The sequence below is a fragment of the Dasypus novemcinctus genome, chromosome 5, assembly GCF_030445035.2.
Source record: "Dasypus novemcinctus isolate mDasNov1 chromosome 5, mDasNov1.1.hap2, whole genome shotgun sequence".
Classification (NCBI taxonomy): domain Eukaryota; kingdom Metazoa; phylum Chordata; class Mammalia; order Cingulata; family Dasypodidae; genus Dasypus; species Dasypus novemcinctus.
Window position 1 is genome coordinate 123,104,399 of NC_080677.1, and position 21,342 is coordinate 123,125,740.

The following is a 21,342-nucleotide window of genomic DNA, read 5'->3' on the forward strand; positions in this document are numbered from 1 at the left end:
TCAGCCAGAGGAACTGGTCAGACTGAGATAAGTAGTTTCATGAGGAGGCAGAATAACAGGTTATATGGGAAGGCCATGGTCAAGTTTCTTAAGCTTTAATCCTCTGTGTCTCTGAGTGATAGGTGCACTTAGTGCTCACTGCTACCCTGCCTAATCAGAAGCTCTCATACACTACAATGGAAGTGCTTCCCACATCCACTGGCAGCTACAAGAATTCTGAAAGTAGAAGGAGTCTTGGAAGCCAGGAGTGGGGCTTTCAGTAAAGGGAAAGGAACATTATTCTTTACAAGGAACAGCAGCCAGGAAGTATTCTCTGATCCAAAGATGTTATCCAGTCCTACTGATGAGTATGTGTGTGCATGTGTGTATTCAGTGTGTTTCTATACTTCAATATGAGCTCCATTGTTGACTATGTGTACCATGACTGTTTGGGCTACATGAGATTAAGTTAAGAAACAATATTCACCAAAACAAAGTCATTATTTTTCAATGATGTGAATTTCATTTTATAATCATTCACTTATCCATTTATTCCACCAACATGGAGTGTATTCCATGTGCCAGGAACTATAACAGTTTCAGGATAATGGGCAAGTAAAGCATAGGTAGTCCTTATCCAATTATAGTTTGAAATTGTAAAATTCCTCCAATATCTTTGACCTCAGAATCATGGTGTTCTCTTTACTTTGACCTATTCTGGATTTTCTAAATAGCCTCAATTTAAAATATTCTCCTGCATTATTTTTGTAAATACAGTGTAATTTATCAAACATTTCCTAATTTGTGGTATAAATACTATAATGACTGCACTCATCAATAGTGTTCTCTTAGCCTCACTTACTTGAAGACAACAAAACTACTAATTCACTACATATTTCAAACTTTTAAAGAGTCTACATGTGGAAATAAACAAGGTAGAGCATTGTGAGCCATGGAGACATGGTTTACTTAGCAGTTCATTGGTTCTCATGATGTACTTCCACAGGTCACCCTAGGCTAGCCCCTTCCTAACCCAGATCCCCCTTTCTCTGGTTTTCTGAAAAGATAATTTCCTTCTTGCTTAGACACCCCTCACCCAAATCAGAGGATCTCTTTATATTCCTACTTTCTGCTTCTGGTCCAAATTATTGTTTCCCCTTCAATTACATATTAAATCAACAAATGGTGTTTGTGGTTTCTATTGCACCATTTGACTTCTTTCTGTAATTCCCCTTTCTTCACCACCTTGAAAAGTATTTGTAAAATAAATGAAAGGATGGTTGATACATTAAAATTATTCTTCTTAAATACCTTACATTTGCATATCCCTTCATACTTTAAAACCACATTTACATATATTTTCCATTTGGTGTCATCCTCATAGTAATTCAAATAAACAGAATTCACTGAGAACTCATCATGAGCAAAGCAATCTGCTCAGCACTGGCTATAAACTATTTTTTTTAAAATGTGGCTTCCAACCTTGAGGTGTTCCTATCTAGTGAGAAGAACAAGTACAATTCCAATGCACTCCATACATTTTCAAAATGGGACTTCCTGCTTCTAGCAGAGTGCCATGGAAGCCCAGAAGGGAATTTCTGATTTTTTATCTGCAGCCATGTGATGTTTCTAGACACACCATAATAAATAAGGGAACCATGGGTTGAGAGATAAAATGAATTTGTCAAAGTGATGGCAGAACTGACATAAAAATCTGCATCTTCAAACTTCTTTTCCATCTCTCTAGCCTCAGAATTTCTTCCCCTATGTGGATCAAGAGTGTGATTAATTAAAATTTGGACACACCTGATTCTGAGGCCACTCAATTTAGCCTCCTCTAGCCCCTTGTTTAGTGCATATACAAGTCCCCAACAAGTTCATAGACTTGTAATGACAATATTTCTATTCTAATCCTTCTACTCTAATTATTTCATAATAATAATTTGATGTATAATATCCATCTCTTGAAAAAATACATATTTGTAGAACACAATGATGACTCAGTGTCACTTTTAAAGATTTTTATTTTATTTATCAAAATAGCATCCACAAACATTTTTAACAATAGTAAATAACACTTATACATGCCAGAAATATTTTTTCAGTCCATACATGATGTTAATTGCATGGTGGACCCACAGTTGATCTGGTTGAAAGACTACATATGGTCATTTGCCTTAGTCACACAGGATGCAATAGTCTTACCACTCCACAGAAGTAGCTTATGCTGGAACATAATTTCAGTGGTGTAGGAGAGCAAAGCAGCTTTTAATATCAGAACAAATTTAAATATAGGCAGAATAGGTGGTGAGGATTCAGGACTTAAAATGCTTGGCCTATCCTAAAATATCTTCCCCACCCTCTCTCCATTTGTCTGACACTCTAACCCCAGAAATATAGTCTTCTAGTAAGCTACCATTAGAAAAACAGGGTTCTAAATGGGTTAACTCAAAAATCCATTATCATTGGATCTATAGATTTCTATCTGTAGATCTCAAGGTGAAGCCTAAAAGTAGATTTATTTTTGCCAGTTTGAAGGAATAGACACCAAGAAATTAAGGCTATGGAAGCTTTGATGAAGGGAGATGAGAAATCAAATCATTTTTCAAAGATAAATCAGGCCTAGGTCCCGTAGTAGTCAGTAGTAGCATGCATACATGAGATTGGTGAAGTGGAAAGTCCTCTAAGGCAAAGTTGGAAAAAATTTCAGTGTTACCCATAGTAGACCATGTTCATACCAAGCTAGTTCACCAATTTTTTGAGCTTTATATTTCCTGATGTAAATATACCTCTTGCAACAGTGCCTCAGAGAAGAAAGGGGGTAGAAGTCTAGGGACATATTTAACCAATGGCCTTCCAGTAGTAGCATTTGCTGTTTCCAGTACTGGCCAGTTTCTATGGTGTCAACTGAACTTGGGAATTGGAAAGAGATGCTTAGTAGCACACCACTATACAGTATTTCTACCATACTAATACATGTTACATAAATAACCTCAATAGCATAAATAAAAGTAAAATATAATAAATAAATAGGAATTTTATTGCCTTTGTAACATAATTTAATTGTTAGGTTCTATTATTTAATTTTTTTAAGTAGCTGTTCAATTTCTGAAAATTTAACAATCAATTCTCAAGAGGGCTCCAAAACATGACAGTAGTGTTCTGCCTATGGGTTTCCACTTAAATCCTGTTGCTCATTCAACTTAGCATCTTTGTCATTCTCCTCCCCAGTGTTAGACAAGTGTCAGCTCCTACAGAAGCAAATCTCATGGTATTGCCCTTACACTTGAACTATTCCTAAACTCTTCCTAAGCATACTTATGTCATTTACAAAAATGAAGTCAATAAAATTTCAGTACTAGAGGTACATAGCATTTATTGAATATAATAAAATTTCCTGGTATGCAAATATTTCCACATCAATGTCCAGCTATACCTACTTTGAAATTTGTTGTGACCAGATACGTCCTGCTGTTTCAGTGATTGGGGAATCTTTCAGAGGACACTTACAAGTCTCTTGAGACTTTAATCCTGATTAGTGCAGACGCCCATGACCCCCCTCCAGAAAGTGCACCTATTAATTCCATCTCTCCTTGCTTTGGTTGCCTACAAAGTATACTGTTTTATGTTTCTGTCATTTATACATTCAGTTGCCTCTCTATGGAATTTACCTTTCCTTTTCTCAGCCTGCAAAACTGCTTTTCATACTTCAAAGTTCAATTCAAATGCCACTTTCATGGAGAAGATTTTTGAACTTACTAACTAAAGAAAATTAAGAACTTCCTCCCCTCTATTTCCAGAGTGCTTCACATATTATAGTGTCGATGGAAAGTTGAATTATGTACCCCAACAAACATTTGTTCTTAGTTCACATTCCTGTGGGTGTCCATAGTAAGTAGGTCCTCTTGATGATGTTATTTTTAGTTAAAGTGTGGACCAAGTAAAGCAAGTAACCTAATCTAGGTTAATGGAGGTTCTCTCTACACATGCCTCTTCTGTTGCTTTTACCATACCCGTGATTGGCGTTTGTGTTGGTGTATACTCAGGAGACCTGAATCTCTGAACTGTCCATGTGACGGCCAGGCCCTGGACCTCAGCAGACTTGCAGCTCCTACCCTCTGGTTTCTTGGACTTAACCTGGCCAGATTACAGGGAGGTAAAGAGGGTCAACCACCACACCAGGGAGCCAAGAGTGCCTGCAGCTGCAAGCAGGAGAATTGCATCCATCATCCATGTGAAATCTAAATACCCTCTTGAGGTAGAGGGGGACTGGATATAGCCATCCCAGGTCCACAAGATGGAGGAATAGAGTATGGATTAGAGTGGACTTACAGGTGTTCTGCTGGGGAACTATTGTGATTAGTAAGGGAAGAAATTGTAGTGGTGATGTGGAGAGGGTGGCCACAGTGGCTGCTGATGGTCAGGAGAGGGAAGAAGAAATATGGTGTGGGGGCATTTTCAGGAGTTGGAGTTGTCCTAGGTGGTGCTGCAGGGATGGATGCTGGACGCTGTGTGTGCTGTCATGGCCCATGGGTAGACTGGGGGAGAGTGTGGACTACAATGTGGACCACTGTCCATGTGGTGCAGTGGTGCTCCAGAATGTATTTGCCAGGTGCAGTGGATGTGCCACAATGATGGAAGAGTTTGTTGATGTGGGAGAGGTGGTGTGGGTCGGGGGGGGGGGGGGCGTGTATGGGGATCTCATATTTTTTTAATGTAACATTTAAAAGAAAATAAAGAAAAAGAAGAAAAAAGAGAGAACCCAGCATCACAGAAGCCAGAAACGAGAGGACATTGCCATGTGATAGGAGGCAGAACTCAAGCCAAGGAACCCCAACAATAGCTGGCAGCCAGCTCCATAATGCTACAGTCTGCCAGGAGAAAACAAGCCTTGTCAAGATCCTAATTTCAGACTTCTGGCCTCAAAACTGTGAGCCAATAAAGTTCCATTGTTTAAGCTGACCCATTGTGTGATGTTTGTTTTTGCAGCTCTGGCAAATTAAGACGATAACTAACACATAGTTTTGTCTCCCCACACTAAATTCTGAGCTACTCAAGTTAGGCATTATGCCTTAGATATGTTCATATCTTCTGTGCCTAAACCACAGTAGTCATTCAAAAAACATTAGCTATCTTTAATATGAAGTTTGTAGATGAAATTAGACTAGGAGCAAGCACTGTAACCAAAAACATGCAATGCCACCTTAGTTCATGCTAATAGAAGTGCAGTTGTCCCACTGCACACTACCTCAATTAGTTGTCTAAACTAGTATTGCATTCAGTCTCAAGTCCCACAAAATAAGAGGGACTAGAGGAATCAGTATGATTGTAAAGAGATCTGAAAACTGTTCAATGGCAATATCTCCCTTGTAGATCTGAACATTTTGTAGGAGACTATACAGAAATATCCATTATTTGATAGTCTGTCTGTGTAAGTGAAAATGGCAGAATTTGGACAACTGGTGAAAGTTAGAGTCACAATGACGCTCAACATAAGGATATCATCTTTAAATTTAGAATTGTGCAGCAAAGGAAGGAAATGCCTCACACAGCTATGAGAGACCCATCCCTGGACTTGGTTTAAGCAGAGACTCTATGCCCATCTGATAAAAAGTATTCTGATGAGAATTCATTCACTCAGAGGGATGTGGCCTGGAGGATCTACAAACTCTCTCCCAATTCCACAGTTACAGCATGACCCTAAATCTTGGGAGACTTTCATAACAGTCACTGTGACTCATAACTGGAATCCCAGGATACTTCCAGCAAGTTGAAAAAGCCTATTAAAATGTTCTTAGTTAAGTGTAGCCATTTATGTGCACTTTGAGGGCACACGTCACATCAAAGCAAATCTGTGGAACCAAAATATCTCCAGGTCATGCCTATACAGGACACGTCCTACCGTCACTAATTCTAAAAAGTCAGAGGCTGGACCATTTTGCCAAAGTCACTCAAGAAGTTTAAAGTCAGTCCAGGATGAAAGCCTCAGGGGCCTAAATCCTGGTTCCTGTCTCCACAAGTAAGACCTGGGAGAAAAGTCACCAAGGAATGATGGCTCCAAAAATAACAAAAATAACAATTGTGTCCTCAAATTCCCTCTTCAAGTGTCCTTCACAGTTTTGATTAGGACAAGGGCCTTCTTACATAATTTCCTGATTGAAAAGTCCACCAGTAAATGGTCTAGATCAATACTTCTCAAGCATTAATTTGCCTATGAAACACCTGGGTAGGGGGTGGGGAAGCTGTCAAAATGCAGATTCTGATTCAGTATGTCTTAGGTAGGGCCTGAGATTCAGCATTTCTAACAGGCTCTCAGAGCACACCAATGACACTTTGAATAGCAAGGGGCCCCAGATGAGTTTGTTAAGAGTATCATGTCTGTGTGATGCTGTATATGATCTGGCAATTATTGTGGCGGTCCAAGTTATACCTGCCCAAACTGACCAGTAAGAGATTCCACACCTAAAGGAACATTATGAAAACCAGGCAATAACTGCTATAATCTGTTGATTATTTTTGAGAGGGAAAAGTGCAGAGATGAGCAAGTAGCAGGAGGAAGTCTCTCAGGAGGAAAATCTGAGTGGATTTATGTGATGATTATTTTAGAAGGAGAAGCTGCAGGCAAGTGTCTGTGTATCAGAAGGAGATAATTGCTTCCCACTTAGTTCTTCACTTTTTCACAAAGTTTGCAAGGAGAGTAAGTAATTAGTCCCTTGAGAGGTAGAGGAGAGAAAGTTGTCAGGATGAAAAACTGTTTTCCCTGCTGGCTTTTACAGCAGAAGCAGTAGCTCCCTACTTTTGGTTGAGGCCCACAAATGGGAAAATGTCTTGTGGTAGTTCGGTTTTTTTTTTAAGCTTAATTAGGAATCAAGCTACATAGTGGTTACAAGAGATTGGTGCCTCTAAGCTGAGTATACTGGGGTGCTACCCACCATTCCCTCACAGTGTTGGCCCTGTGGGGGGCCCCACACTATGGTCATCCCACGTTGTGAAATGTAACTGGTGCCTCTCCTCTAGTTATCCTATGAATAGAGCTAGCTTCAGAAGTAAGAGGAAGTTCACATTTATTCTTTGCCTTGCTTTGTTAACTTCAGTCCACTGCAAACTCAGTCTGGTATAAGAAAACAGAAACCAGACCTATTCCTACTACTACCATCTTTCCATGACTTTCTAAGGTATTCACAAACCTCCAAGGAATGCCTTCTCTCATTTGTCCTCCCACTCTTTTACTCAGAACATTTGCATACTTCTCATCCAGCTTCTACCATATTTACTTTGCCAGAAGCAGTGACTGATTGGAAGGGAAAGACAGCAAGTCGAGCTATGACTAGCTCATTTTTGAAACTGTTTCTGTCCTCCCTCTTGAGGGCATGGGAAGGATAAAATTCAGATAGGAGACACTTATGACTTTTCTGTATGAGAGGCCCAGGAGAGTGATACCCAGAGAGCCATTTCTATTTAAAGGCAAAGGTATGAGGGACTGGTAGGGAGAAGTGGGCAGCCTAGGTGTGATTGGTGCTTCTCTCCAGGAGCAGTCCCAGGGGGCAGGCAAAGAGAGAGATGCATAGTTTCTTTTCTGTTGGTGGTGCCTGTTCTCACTGCTCTTATATAAAGAATATCCCATTTTGAGAATTCTGAACTCTGAAGCCAGTTCCTGAGAAAGGAACACATCCAAAATAAAAGTTACACACAAAGAAACACAAAGAAATGTGAGCAAAGCCACAGAGTCAGACTGGACTGAGGAGGAGAGATTTAACAGCACATTTTTATACTAATATGTATGTTTACTGATCCTACATAAGCTTTACTTGTATTATCCCACTTAATAGATATTATACCACTATTTTTACTACAAAACTCCTTCAGAATCATCCACTCCTTAACTCTTACAGGCTCACAGATGCTTGCCTTTAAGATATTCAAATGACATGTGATTGATCATTAGCTCTTTCTATAGCACAGAAGCAGAAACTTGCATGGGGATGAGGGAGGAGGCAAGATTAAAGGAGGTGGAGTACCTCCAACCTGGGCACCTGGGTGCCCACCTGTAGGGTCCTTACTCCAGTGGTTTGATCTGTGCTCTCCACCCCTCTCATCTGCGGGCTGCTGGGTCTCCAAAGAAAATTCTTTTGGTAAAATCCTTAATGACCTCTTTGACCTTCTCATTCCGGAAGGTGAAGATGAAAGGATTAAGAAAAGGTGTCACCACTGCAGTCATCAAGGCCACCATCTTGTTGAGGTGTGTGGAGTGACCCTTGCCTGGTCTCACATAGATGAAAATGGCACTGCCGTAACCCAGAACTACCACAGTGAGGTGGGAGACGCAGGTGGAGAAGGCCTTCTGGCGCCCAGAAGAGGAGGGGATGCGCAGCACTGCAGTCACAATAAGGATGTAGGAGATCATAATAAGCAGCATGGTGGTCAGCACAAAGAGCAAGGAGAGGAAAAAGTCCATGCGCTCAATGTGGTGGGTGTCTGAGCAGGAAAGCTTGAGGAGTGGGGCAGAGTCACAGAAGTAATGATCAATAACATTGGGGCCACAGAACCAGAGCCGTGTCTTCTGGAGAGTGGGAGAAATGATGGAGAGGAACCCAGTCACCCAGCAAGCCACTACCAGCTTCACACAAACTGGACCATTCATGATGGTTGGGTAGTGTAAAGGGTAGCAGATGGCCACATAGCGATCAAAGGCCATGACCGTGAGTATAAGGAAGGTGGTAGAGCCCAGGGAGAAGTAAAAGAAAGACTGGGTGAGGCACTCAGCCAGGGACATTATCTTGTGAGTGGAAAGGAGATCTGCCAGCATCCTGGGAATGACAGTAGAGGTGACCATCATTTCCATGAGGGAGAAGTTGCAGAGGAAGAAGTACATGGGGGAGTGGAGGCGAACGTCAGTACATGTAATGGTAATAATGGCCAGGTTCCCCAGCATTGTCATTGTGTATATCAATAGGATGAAAGCAAACAGGAGGATCTGGAACTCATGGAGATGAGAAAATCCCAGGAGCACAAAATCACTGATGACGCTGTAGTTACTCATTGCACATGATAACAGCCCTCAGTGTTGCCTGTGAAACCAGTAAATCTTTGTGGGAAATTGTCCTCAACCTCTTTCTTGGTTATGCTTCCTGGCTCCCAAGCAGATCAGCCTGTGTACATGGTTAATCTCAGTGTCCAGAAGACACACTCCCAAAGGACAGGAGTTTCCATGGGGCAAGAAATAGACTGGTGTGATGAACAGGTTCAGGAGTCAGCTCCTCCAGCTAAACAAATGACTCCTGTTTAACCACCTAGATTGAAAAAGGGTTACTTTAGGTTACACCACTCCTGTTCTCTTTTGTTTTTCCCTTACTCATTTTTTTTTTCCATTCAACCCATATTCATTAAGCTGACTATGCAAGACATTTTGCTGGTCCAGGGATAAATTGCCAAACACCTCTTAAAAGCCAAATGTAATAGTTTTTTTATCAAAATAAAAGTTGCTATTTACTGAGTTCTTTCTGTGTGCCTGAAACTGTGCTAGGTACCTGATACATTCATTCTTTCAATCTTTTTATGTTCAATCCTCATTCTCCTTGTTTTCTCTATGACATTTCAAGCTATGACTATTCCATTTTTTAAACTGCTTCTGCCCTTGCCTTCAAGGACACTGCAACTCTTAAATTCTTCTATAATTCCTTTTCTATGTCCTTCTCTAGTTCCTTGTGTTTGACATTTTCTAAATATGGGCATTTGCCACATTTCTGTTCTCATCCTTTTATCTCTCTATTTTCTCCTTTAGAAATCTCATATTCTTCTAAAACAAAGCAATCTTGACAATGAAAAAATCTGGATTTTTGTGCTTTTCTGAGTTCCAGGTCACATTTCTAACTGCCTGCTTGACACCACCACATACTCAACTTGTCGAAAAATAAATACATTGTCCTGCCTCTCAAAACCAGTATTATGTCCATGGTGCCCTCATTCTCCTAGTCATCCAGGCTTGGGACCTTGAAGGCATCTCTGACTTTTCTTTCACTCTCTTCTAATCCACTTGAATTGCTTTCTTTGAATATATTTGTCCATCCAGGCTCCCCTTTTATCCATAGACATCATCCAATTCAAAAAATTTGTTTCCTTATAACTTAATCATTACAACAACATTCTTAATGGTTTTCTTATTTGGAGGATCCCTTATCTTCACCCTATCTGGAAATAGTTACATTTAATTTTCTAAAAATGTCAATATGTTGTTTTTAGTAATCTGTGATTTCAGGTATATATTACTCTCAAGGTTAATTAATTGAACTAGCTAGCCATCTACATTCACACAGTAAAGAACTAAAAGGGTGCATTTTAAAATAACAGAAATGGCTATCTCTAGATGTGGGTTGTAGGCATTTAAATATTCTCCTATGTGTATCTTGTTTGCTTTCCAAATTTTCCTTTGAGCATAGAGTGTACTATTTTAGTGATCAGAAAAATTAAAACAAAATAAACAACCTTTATTCCTTCCCTTGTCTGTTGAATTAAGCACAAACTCCCAGCCTTCCAAAGTTCTATCCAATTTACCCCTTCAGCCTTGCCCTCACCTCTTCCTTTCCACATACATTGTGCTACCACCAAACTGGACACTTACTATTCTTCAAATACTGAAAATTCTATACTGCTTTCATCCCTCTTTTCTTCTTATTCCTTAAGCTTGGATGTCCTGTCCTTCCATCATGGCCTTCCAATTCCTACCTGTCTTTCAAGGTGCATCTTAAATGCACTCTCATTTATGAAACTTCAGTCCCCATCCAGAGGTGAATTCAACCTGCCTGGAATTTCCAGCTGGAGAAGGTAGCATATTCTGCCTTGTATTATAATTGTTTGTATGCTAGTCTTATCCAAAATATTAGATTCTTAGTTTCTTAGCAGCCTTCTTTGTATCTGTATAGCACTCCAAATACTTAGTAACATGCCCTACACAGAGTAAGTACTCAGTAAATTTTGCTTAAACAAATAAATGAATGGATCTACTGGTTTTTCATTCCTGGCCTGAGAAAAAAAATTTGCCAAATGGAAACACATTTTCTCTAATGCTTATTTGTGTGTGTATATGGTAGACTTTTCACAGAACTGAACAGGGAAATATTTCCCTCCAAATTTCTTATCAGAAAGATAAGATAGGACCAAGTGTGTTTCAGAATCCAGTCCTTGAAGGGTATGGATAGCACCTTGTAATTAAACCTACTACTATTTCTGCAGCAAAATGCATGAATATTCACACTAAATAGAATAAATAAAGGCTAAACACAGCTTCACATTAGTTCAAGTCAGGTGTGACTGACAAGGAAGTTTAGCACAAAATTGGGAAAAAACATTCCATTTCCAAAACACCTTTGATCAAAGAATTGTGGCTCTGAAAGGGTGGGTCCCATTTATTGAATATCCACCACAAACTGATTCTTGTGCCATAACAACACTACAAAATAAGTATCATTTCCACGTTACAGTTTATCAAAACTGAGATTAAGGATGTTTAAGGATCTCAATGTGGAGTCATATAATCAGTAAACAATAAAGCAGCATTTGAATCCATAGTTTTCAGACTCCAATATCTATTTACAGTAACTTCAAATATGTGGAACCTGTAAATTTTCAGTCAAACACAACACCGTATTAATCCCTGCTACATGTGCTAGGTTTCAAAACCTGTTATTTCTAACTTCAAATAGAGAAAGCATTTAATAGGAAAAGAAGAAATGTGTTAAAGATTGCACTCCAGCCCGCGCCACCAGCAGTCGGCCACAGCTGAGCCACCCAGGATGGGGGTGGGACCCAACTTTTTCCTGCTGCTGGGTAGACACATTTGCCCAAGGTCCATCCTAGCCACAGGACGCCACCACCATGTGGGACAGTGATCTAGGTGAGAACGGAGGCCTCCACTCCAACCAAACCTGGCTCAGTGCTGGGCCCCACAGAGTAAAGAGAAACATTTCCTACCTCCAGCGTCTAGTTTGTGATAGGGGTGGTGGAGGAGACCTGGTCACTGATGACTGCAAAAACTGATCACTGCTGGGATAGAAAATAGCACAAATTCAGGGCAAGGCCTCTGAGCCAGCCTGGAGCCTCAAAAATCCTCCCAGAGGAGGTGGACTTGAACTAAAAGCATATAGAAGAGCACAAGCAAAAGGTCTGGAGGCAGAGAGGGAGAGCCAGGGTTGCCTAGGGGACCTCTTCAGTGGTTTCCCTGCCTCCAGCCTTGTTCCTTCAGTGCATTCTCTTGAAGACAAATGTGCAAGTCTAATACTGTCACATACTCTGCACCACACTGTCCTCAGGAGAGACTCCGCACTCTTTAGGAGCTTACCAGCCTCAGCTCATCAATCAATTCCTCCCAGATCTTGGCCCTTTGGAGCTCTTGGGCCTTCAGACTGTCTCTTTTGGCTCTGAGCAACCAGCCACAGCCCGACCTTTCCTTCCCTGGCTCACGGGGTTTAAACATTCCTTTCTCATGAAAGCATTCTCTGAGACCAGACTAGGTTTTGGGCCTTTTGCTGTATATTCCCAGTGAGCTTCATACCTGTCTGGTCAAATTGGTTCCTTTATTACACTGTATTGGAATTGCTTTTTGTCAGGGACATCATTTCTCAAATGTGAATAATGTACTAACTCCTTTTAAAAGATTTTCGTGGATGGATCCTTTTCCCCCAACATGTTAACGTGAATCATTTTTATTATCACATCACTTAAATATGTATAAACATAAAATTGGATTAAAACAACAATTAAAAAAAAGATTACATTCCATTGATCAGCTGTCAACTATCAGTGATGGGTAGGAGATGGGGCCAGTGTCCCTTTCCTGGCAGAAGGGATCTAACTTGGGTCTATACAGCTATTGCAAGGATAGTTAAAAGTTTCCTAAACAGGCCCAGCACTCAGTCCTTCATCCTTCACTGGGAGTAATGGAGGGTGGGCACCCAAGAGGTTGCTGCTTCTCCATTTCTCACTTCCCTCCTGTGATTGCAACTACCCAGCCCCTTACTGCTGTGTTATAAATCCCTGAGTACGAAGTACAGATGAGAAATTTCACTCAAGGGCCTATTATATGTGTTATTTACCATCCATGCCATCCAGTCAGTGCTGTCTTACCTGACAGGTTTTTGTGGCACCCATCCCTGAGGTTCTGTGGTTCAAAGTATTTGAAGTCCTGGAATAGGAGATTAAAGAGTTTATTCAGAGATAGCCCTCCAGTTAGGAAGAATCCAGGTAGTGCAGCAGGTTTACTTCTCCCCCAAGCTAGATGGTATCCTGTGAAAGCTGTTCTCCAGCACAGTCCCCATTATTATACCCTCACCTTAACCCCACTCCCAACCCATCTTGCATTCCTTTTCCCATCTCTTTCTAGTCTCCTGGAGTTTTCACCTTCAGGTTTGTCTTTTCCTCGTCAATATTTTTCCTCCCATCTCAGACTCAATGATTAGCACTTTCTTTTTCACTCATGACAGCTTCTATTTCATGCTGCTTGAAAACTTCTGTGGGCTCATTCTGGAGCCCACAACTCAGGACAAGCCCCCCCTCCCTCCTCCAGAACTTATTTTAGTACCTTCTATACTTGGCAAATAATTTTATATTACGATATTGTATTTTATAAAATGCATTAATTATTTAATACAAGCAAAATTTAAAAGATGATGTTTAATTTTCATTTAGAGCTTACTTTTCTCTCCATCAAGGTCTTCTATAGAACAGATTTTCTCCAGTGTGGCCTCCTGTGGCAGCCCTTGGAGCATTCCCCTCCCTTGCTACTTGCTTACAGAATAGATCATCTCTCAGGCCCAGAAGTCTTACATCCCCATGACCCAGAAAACTCTGCTTCTCAAATCAGAAGATGATGCAGTACCCTATCAAAGCAGGCCAAGCATAGCCTTAGCTATTACAAAGTAGACTGGTCATGTGGCCAGCCATTGAGTACACACTTTGCATGTGGTCACACATGATCTATACTTGACGATTTGATTTCCCAGTGTGTCTTCAGTTTTCCTATTCATTCCCATTCAGGCTCCTCACTGGTAAGAGAACTTACTCTTCTATATCCAAATCCTTCATGCTGTGGGCTCTACAGTTTAGATCTCTGTTAAAATAGTTCTCCCTGGTCCATACAAATAACCCTCCACCGTGCCTTTTGATTTCTGAAACAGCTTCCCTACCCAGAAAATGACTCTTTTCCTGAGACATTGAGAATGCAGATGGGGTGGCAGTACCATCACCTTGGTTGTTTGTAGCAGTAGTTTTTTTCATCAGTTTCCTAAGGTATGCTGAGCTTCTCAAATGAATGAGAGTATAGGAGTTGAGGAATGGGACAGAAGGGTGGGCAGGAAAAGAAACTGAACACCCTCTTGTGGTTCACAGGCCTTTGCAAGAGATAGGAGAGAGAAGGAGGACACACAGAGGTAAACAGAAGATTGGGGCAAGCAGATCAGGTGGCAGCAAGAATTAGGAGTAAAAGAAAGATGCAAGATGATGTGCTAAGCATTCAAGGGTTTATGAAGGATCAAAGAGAGGAAGGAGATGCATTCAGCAGTTACCTTGGCTGAGCTTCCCTTGCACCTTGGCCACTGAGAAAGGGATAGAAGTAGTGCTATTGGACAGAGTACCCTTAGCTTCTCTCCCCAAGGAAGCACAAGATCAATGCAGGGAGTGGAGTCATGTCATGACAAGATTCATTGCAGCACTCGAAATCTCCCAATAACTTCCAGAAACAGTACAGTGAGCAGTAGGACACATGCAACTTGAATTACTCATTTATTAGAAAAATATGATTGACTTTGCCAGATACTGTTGGTGCTCTGTAAATACAGTAGCAAAGAAAACAATTCTAGGCCTTATAGTCAAGTTGGGAAAACAGCAATAAAAAAGTTTAAATGACAAACTGCGATAAGCTCTATGAAGGTAATGGGGATTGGGGTAGGAAGATAAGAAGGTGAAAGCAAGGGGGACTCACCAGTGTTAGATCCCATCCTGCCATCCAGATCCAGATGCACAACCCAGCAGAGCTGGGTAGGACCCAGCGTTCTGACCCAGGGGACAAGACGGCAACTGAAATGAGATTAATGAGCAAAGAGGCTCCTCTCAAACTTCCTGCTGCTGGTACAGTTCCCAAACCCAAGTCCTCTGCTGCTGGTACAGTCCCAAACCCACAGTAAAGAGGAGCCCAGCATCACCTAGAATGTAGACTCTCCACAAGTCCTGGCTCCCTCTCTCTATGTTCCCATTCTCTCACTATTCAGGCCACTCCTGGTGTTAGCAGACTGGGGACTGAAATGCACTTGGTCTGGTGGAGGCCTCCAGCGCTCTTCAGTACTGATGATGAACTCCAGCAGAACCTCGAATTGGGGCATGACATTGGTTCCCAAGCAACAGCTGCCTCGTCTGGGGATTTGGGCACATCCCAGACACAGCCCTCCATTTAGGAACTGAGGGAACTCCAGGGAGCAAGCAGGTAACTGGGAGTCCACAGGGGCCTCCAGTGGAACTATGGCTACTCTCTACCACTCTGTCTAAGAACACAGAGCTCATTGCAGCCCTTAAAGACCCGGAATCTTGGCTCTGGAATGAGAAGAGCAGGAAGTGGGACAAAGAGTTTTGCACCAGTTGCTTTAGACACAACAATCCAGGAGCAAAGACAGTGAGCTAAGAATTGACTTTATCTCTGGTCATTCAGGAAGGGAAAAAATCAGGTCCAACTGCCTAGTTTTTCTCTTACAAACTAAGAATATGAGGGGTGCTGGATTAGGAAAAACATTTCTTTCATGAGGAAAAAAATGACCAGGGCATGAGCATCAAAATATTGGGAAGGGTTCACTCTCTTGCCTCAGATAGAGTCTTTTATCAAGGCCAGTTTGCCTGCTATAGCAGGGAACTTGAAACCTAAATGTGCCTTCCTGAGTTGGTAAAGGGGGAAAGGAAGCCATCGATGAAGGAAGTATGTCTTTGGTTACCAGAGATAAGGCATTAAAATGAAAACAAAGTCAGAAATTCAGAAATTGAGGATATGGTCATAATTATGAAATATTAATTATATATATACATACATATATACACACCTAGAGAATATTTGTGTGTGTGTGTATATATATATAATGTTTTCTTTCCATCTGTAATTTTGTATATAATATAGGTTTATGAAAAAATGAAAAAAATGCCATAATGGGAAACTTTAGTAGAGATAAAATTCCATTATTGTGAGTGACAACACCAAGGGGATTTTCTGTCTTTATCAGAAACACCAGCTTCCCTGAGTTTTCTTCTGCACCAAGGACATGTATCACCTCCTGTGTTCAAGGTCTCAAGAAATTATGTGGTTCCTTCTCCCTTGTCTCTGGCTCTGCCTCAGAGCAACAGCATCTTTTTAACATGCTTCCTAGACATTGTTACATCTGAGTCTCCAAACATCCCCTTGAAGCAGCCCCTGTGGTGACCTCATCTTACTGCTGATGGTGCTCAGGAAGCTCTTACTCTAGGGCACACATCTAGTTCAGGGTATCTGGGTTTGAATCCCAAAGAGCAGAGCACAGGCAATCATTGACTTGTGTATTTTATTATTTTTTTTTAAGTTTTATTTTATTTATTTCTCTCCACGTCCCCCCCTCACCCTGTTTTCTGTTCTGTGTCCATTCACTGTGTGTTCTTCTGCATCCGCTTGTATTCTTGTCAGGTGGCACCAGGAAAGTGATGCTTTTTTATTGTTGTTGTGTCATCTTGCTGCGTCAGCTCTCCATGTGTGCAGCGCCACTCCTGGGCAGGCTGTGCTGTTTTTGCGCAGGGCAGCTCTCCTTGTAGGGCACACTCCTTGTGCATGGGGCGCCACTACACAGGGAACACCCTGCATGGCACAGCACTCCTTGCACGCGGCAGCACTGAGTGTAGGACAGCTCACCACACAGATCAGGAGGCCCTGGGTACTGAACCCTGGACCTTCCATATGGTAGGTGGATGCTCTATCAGTTGAGCCACAACTGCTTCCCATGACTTGTATATTTTAGACTTCTGTACCACATGACCTTGTACCACATGTACCACTGTATATACCTAATTGTCTAATATACCAACTTCACCTTTCATATGCATATTTTCATATATCTGCTGGTCAATGAATATTTCAGTGCCTGCTACTTAAAATTTCCATTTTGTCTGTGCAATTATTTAATTATTTTCACGGAAAATACAGAAAAGTGATCATGAAAAACTGAAAAATAGTGACATTTATCATTTTTTTAAATGCAAATCATAAGCCTCATAAACATAATCAAATAAAACTAAGATGGGGATTGTTAGGCATAGGACAAGTGGAGAATCTTTAGTCTCAATCTGAAGCTCACTGAACTTAAGCTGGTTGATTGCAAGTTCAAATACAAGAGAAAGGGCCAAAGTTAAATAACAATTTGGAAATCCTGGAATACATTATCTAACCAGGGTTACATCAGCTAGAAATAGTTTGGGAGTAGGAGATGTGTTTTCTTAGGAGAATTTATCAATAGAAGTATAAAGGGGACAGGAAGATATCACAATAAAGATGTGCTAATTTAGGAAGCAGATGGGACTTAACCAGTTGGGCACCTGCCTACTACATAGGAGGTCCTGGGTTCAGGTCCCAGTGCCTCCTAAAAGAAGATGAGCAAATGCTGCCCTTGCTGCAATGGGCAGGCACCAAAAGCCAACAGATACCACAGCCCACAGGGAGCAGGTGTGGCTCAGGCCATTGGACCCTCACCTCTCATGTGAGTGGTACCAAGTTCAGCTCCCAGTGCCTCCTGGAGAAGGCAAGCAAACAATGAGCAGACAGACAAGGGAACTGTCTGGGGTGGGGGCAGGGAGGATAAATTTTTTTAAATAAAGTAAATAAAATTTTTAAATGTACCAATATGAATCCAGAAGGGGCCAGAACAATGAAAGTTTCATTAGCTAGTTATAAATAAATCATTATATGTATATTATTTATATGGTATTTTTAACTCTGAAATCAAAAGTTACAACCGGAGTGTTGTGACAGTTTGAAGCTTTTCATGGATCTGAGAAAAGATCATGCCTAGAAGCTAATCCATTCCTGTGTGCAGTACTCTTTGAATTGGATTCAGCTGGCGGCCTTTGTCTGGAGTACCTGAGTGAGGCTTGACCCAGGTGGGTCTTGGCCCTCTTGCTGGAACCCTTTATGAATGGAAGAAACATGCAGGGACAAAGAAAAAAAAAAAATCAGCAGAAACAGAAAGAAGGAATCCAGGAGCCCGGAGAGGAAGCCACAAATGGAACAGCCAGAAACTGAAGAAACAAGACCCGGAAGAGAAGCATATGCCTCCATGTGCCTTGCCAGGTGAGAAAAACCTCCAGGATTGCTGGCAACTAGTCTCCTTGATCTGGACACTTTCACAACTTCAGAACTGTAAGCTTTTAACCTCATGAATTCCCATTAGAAAAAACAACACATTTCTGGTACATTGCTTTTAGCACCCTTCAGCAAACAAACAAATATATTGAACAGAAACAGGGTTCCTGTATCCATGATAAAGGGACATTCCTTAATTTGTCAGAGTTACTGAACTTCTACCATTTACTAGACATTACTCTAGGTACCAGACATAGAAGAGTGAAAAAGGCAGACAAATTCCTGCCTGCTTAAGACGAGTAATGTTATAGAGGACACAGGTAATAAACATGTAATCGAATATGCATTTCAAATAGTGATAGGAAATGGAAAGTAGACTAAACCAAGTAAGGGGAAGGAGAGTGATGTGTCAGGAAGAAGGTAATGTTTCAGTAGAAAGTTGAGAAGAGTGTATGTCTTGGGAAGATGGGGAAGAATGTGACTGGAATCACAAAAAGATTAACTACTGAGTCCTCAGGCAAATCTAATTGGATTCAAGGGCGTGACTAAGCTTACCATTTGTCTCAAAATCACCTCATATTAAACTAAGGTAATTCTGTCACCCTTCTATTCATTGTGCCAACTACTATGCAGATGACTTAGCAAGAAGAAACAGACACTCTGGGTTGCAGTGTTTGAAACTGCTCCATCCACTCCTTAAACTCCCAGCTGGTCAGAATAGAATAGTTAAGGAAAAGCATTAGGAGTACACTTCCTGAGCACATGTAACAAAAGGTAAGTCTTTTAACATTTTTAAGAAGAAATGTAAAGGCATGATCGTTGCTAAGGCTATGATGAAAGGATGACACATGAAGCAGAGTGAAGGCAAAATCATAAGACATATCCATGGGGAAGGCTTGTGTCCAAAGAGCTCAAACCACCCCCAGTCCCACCCCAAGAACTGAGGATGACCATGGATGGTTGGATAAAGTATAGATAAGACAAATCATGGAAAATCAGGAATTCCAGTACATTTTTTATTGGAAAGGAAAATCATTCTTTCTGATGTCTTTGCCTTTTGTATTATATAGGCAACAGAAAATATTGCAAAGCTAATGAAGAGAAAATCTGACTGGAAAATAATCTTGGATTTGGGACTGCTCTGGAATGGTTAGATCATTCACTGGACTGCTGGGAGGAGAGCACTTGTTAGGTGGGTGAATGCCTTGTTAAGATTTACCTTGGGAATTCTTGAGAGTTGGAGAACTAAGAATATGGGTCCATGAGTGGGTAGGTTTCTACATTCTGGCAGCCATTGGGCTAATTACTCTTCATCGTTGTGGACTGGTAAACTAAAGAAATAAGTGGGAAGAAATTATGTCCTCTAAGATAAAGCACAGTTCACATATTCCTTCCTTCTGAAGTAATAATCCTTCTTCAACCATTACCGCTCCATCTGTGTGCATGTGAATATATACACACATACGAAATTCCATCTTCTCCTCAGGGTACTGTTTCTGTGACCCACAATGGTTGGTTTGGGTGCAAGGTTGAGGTATCAGGTATCTTCCTCCACAGTTCTCTAGGTAACCTCAAGTACATAGCAACACTACCAACTTGAACCTGATAAGGGTCTCTTATTATCCCTCAAATCAAATTTGCAAACTTTATTCTGGCAGAAACTCCATTATAATTACCTCCTTACTACCCCCTGATCTAACAACATCCTTCATCCATGTTTCCATTCCATATTACCAAAAGAATCTCTGTCCATATCAAGCTAATCAATTTATCATGACAGGTTTTTGCTGCTTGGAACTGCTACTTCATCATTTCCTCCTTCTAGAAATGCTGTATCACAGCTCATGCCTGCCATCCCACATCATATAACATATAAAAAACTTGTTAGTCCTGTTCCATTATCATTAACACCCTAATTGCTAATATCATTGCATTCTGATCTTCCATTTAGCACTTAGAGTATTACATTATACAAGAGTTAAGCCACTTTTAATATCTTATAGAGAGGTTGAGAGAAAAGAAGAAAATGCAATTAGCAGGAAATTATAAATTGATGAGAATTAATAATTGAGGTACTGTTCATAGATATGCACAAAATTAAATTGCCTCATAATCAGAATAAAGGGCTCATAAAAAGTTTTCTTCATCACAAGCAATCTTCAGAACCTCCTAAAAAGGCAACTCTTCACTCAGCTCTTAGTTATCAGCCCCTGATACTATTTCAAGTGGAGTAGAGCATCATTAATGCTATGCATTACACATCTTGACAGTGAAATTGCCATAGAGAAGCTATGCTTTCCCAAAAGGGTGCTAAACACCTATTACAACAAAATTATGTATCTATAACTAGAGCTTCCTAGCAAATAATTGAGCACTGTTTAGGAAATACTCTTAGAAATAATTGGAAAGCTCAAGAATTTAAGGCAGTAGCATTTTTGGTTCAGGAAATTCAGGCTCAAAGTACATGTTAAAGGAAAAGAGGACTGCTATTGTGACCCAGATTTACAAGTGCCTATGCACATAAAAGGCCTGTTCAGCTCTGTGTCTTCCTAACCTATCCACTTTTCCTCAGATAGGAGCTGAAACAGCCACCTCTTTTATTTCTCCACAAGGAGCTATGCAAAATCGATTGCCTATCTCCAACCTTTTTCTTTGACCTCTTACAGTTCTTAGACATTCTTTCTCAAACCTACAACTGGATCTTCTTCTACCCAATTTCTGAACTCAGAGCTACTTCTCTCCACTCTTTCTAAAACTAGAAATTAGTTTAAAACTATCAAGTCATGACAGAAACTTATGAATCTATATAGCAATCTGTCTAATAAGGAAAAATAAAAATAATTCATTTTAGAAATAATTTAAACTTTTTCTGATTATCAGAAGATAGAAATAAAAATCAACTATAATTCCTCTATCTAAAGAGAACCACAATTAATACTTTAGAAAGCCATAAATTTTGAATCAAATGAGAAATGACAAAAATCTAAAGGATCTTTTCATAGCCTCTTGAATAC

The 21,342-nt window shown here is 40.6% G+C and overlaps 1 protein-coding gene across 1 annotated transcript; it reads right to left on the reverse strand.

Annotated features, from left to right (window-relative positions):
• Positions 1–7,864: 7,864 nt before the first annotated feature.
• LOC101444701 (olfactory receptor 6V1-like) lies at positions 7,865–9,019 on the reverse strand. The gene has a single exon (XM_004474151.2). The coding sequence runs from the start codon at positions 9,017–9,019 to the stop codon at positions 8,072–8,074; it is 948 nt and encodes a 315-aa protein (XP_004474208.1). The 3' UTR covers positions 7,865–8,071.
• Positions 9,020–21,342: the final 12,323 nt, after the last annotated feature.

Coding starts and splice junctions, on each gene's coding strand:
- LOC101444701 (XM_004474151.2), bottom strand. CDS start 9,019: ATGAGTAACTACAGCGTCATCAGTGATTTTGTGCTCCTGGGATTTTCT.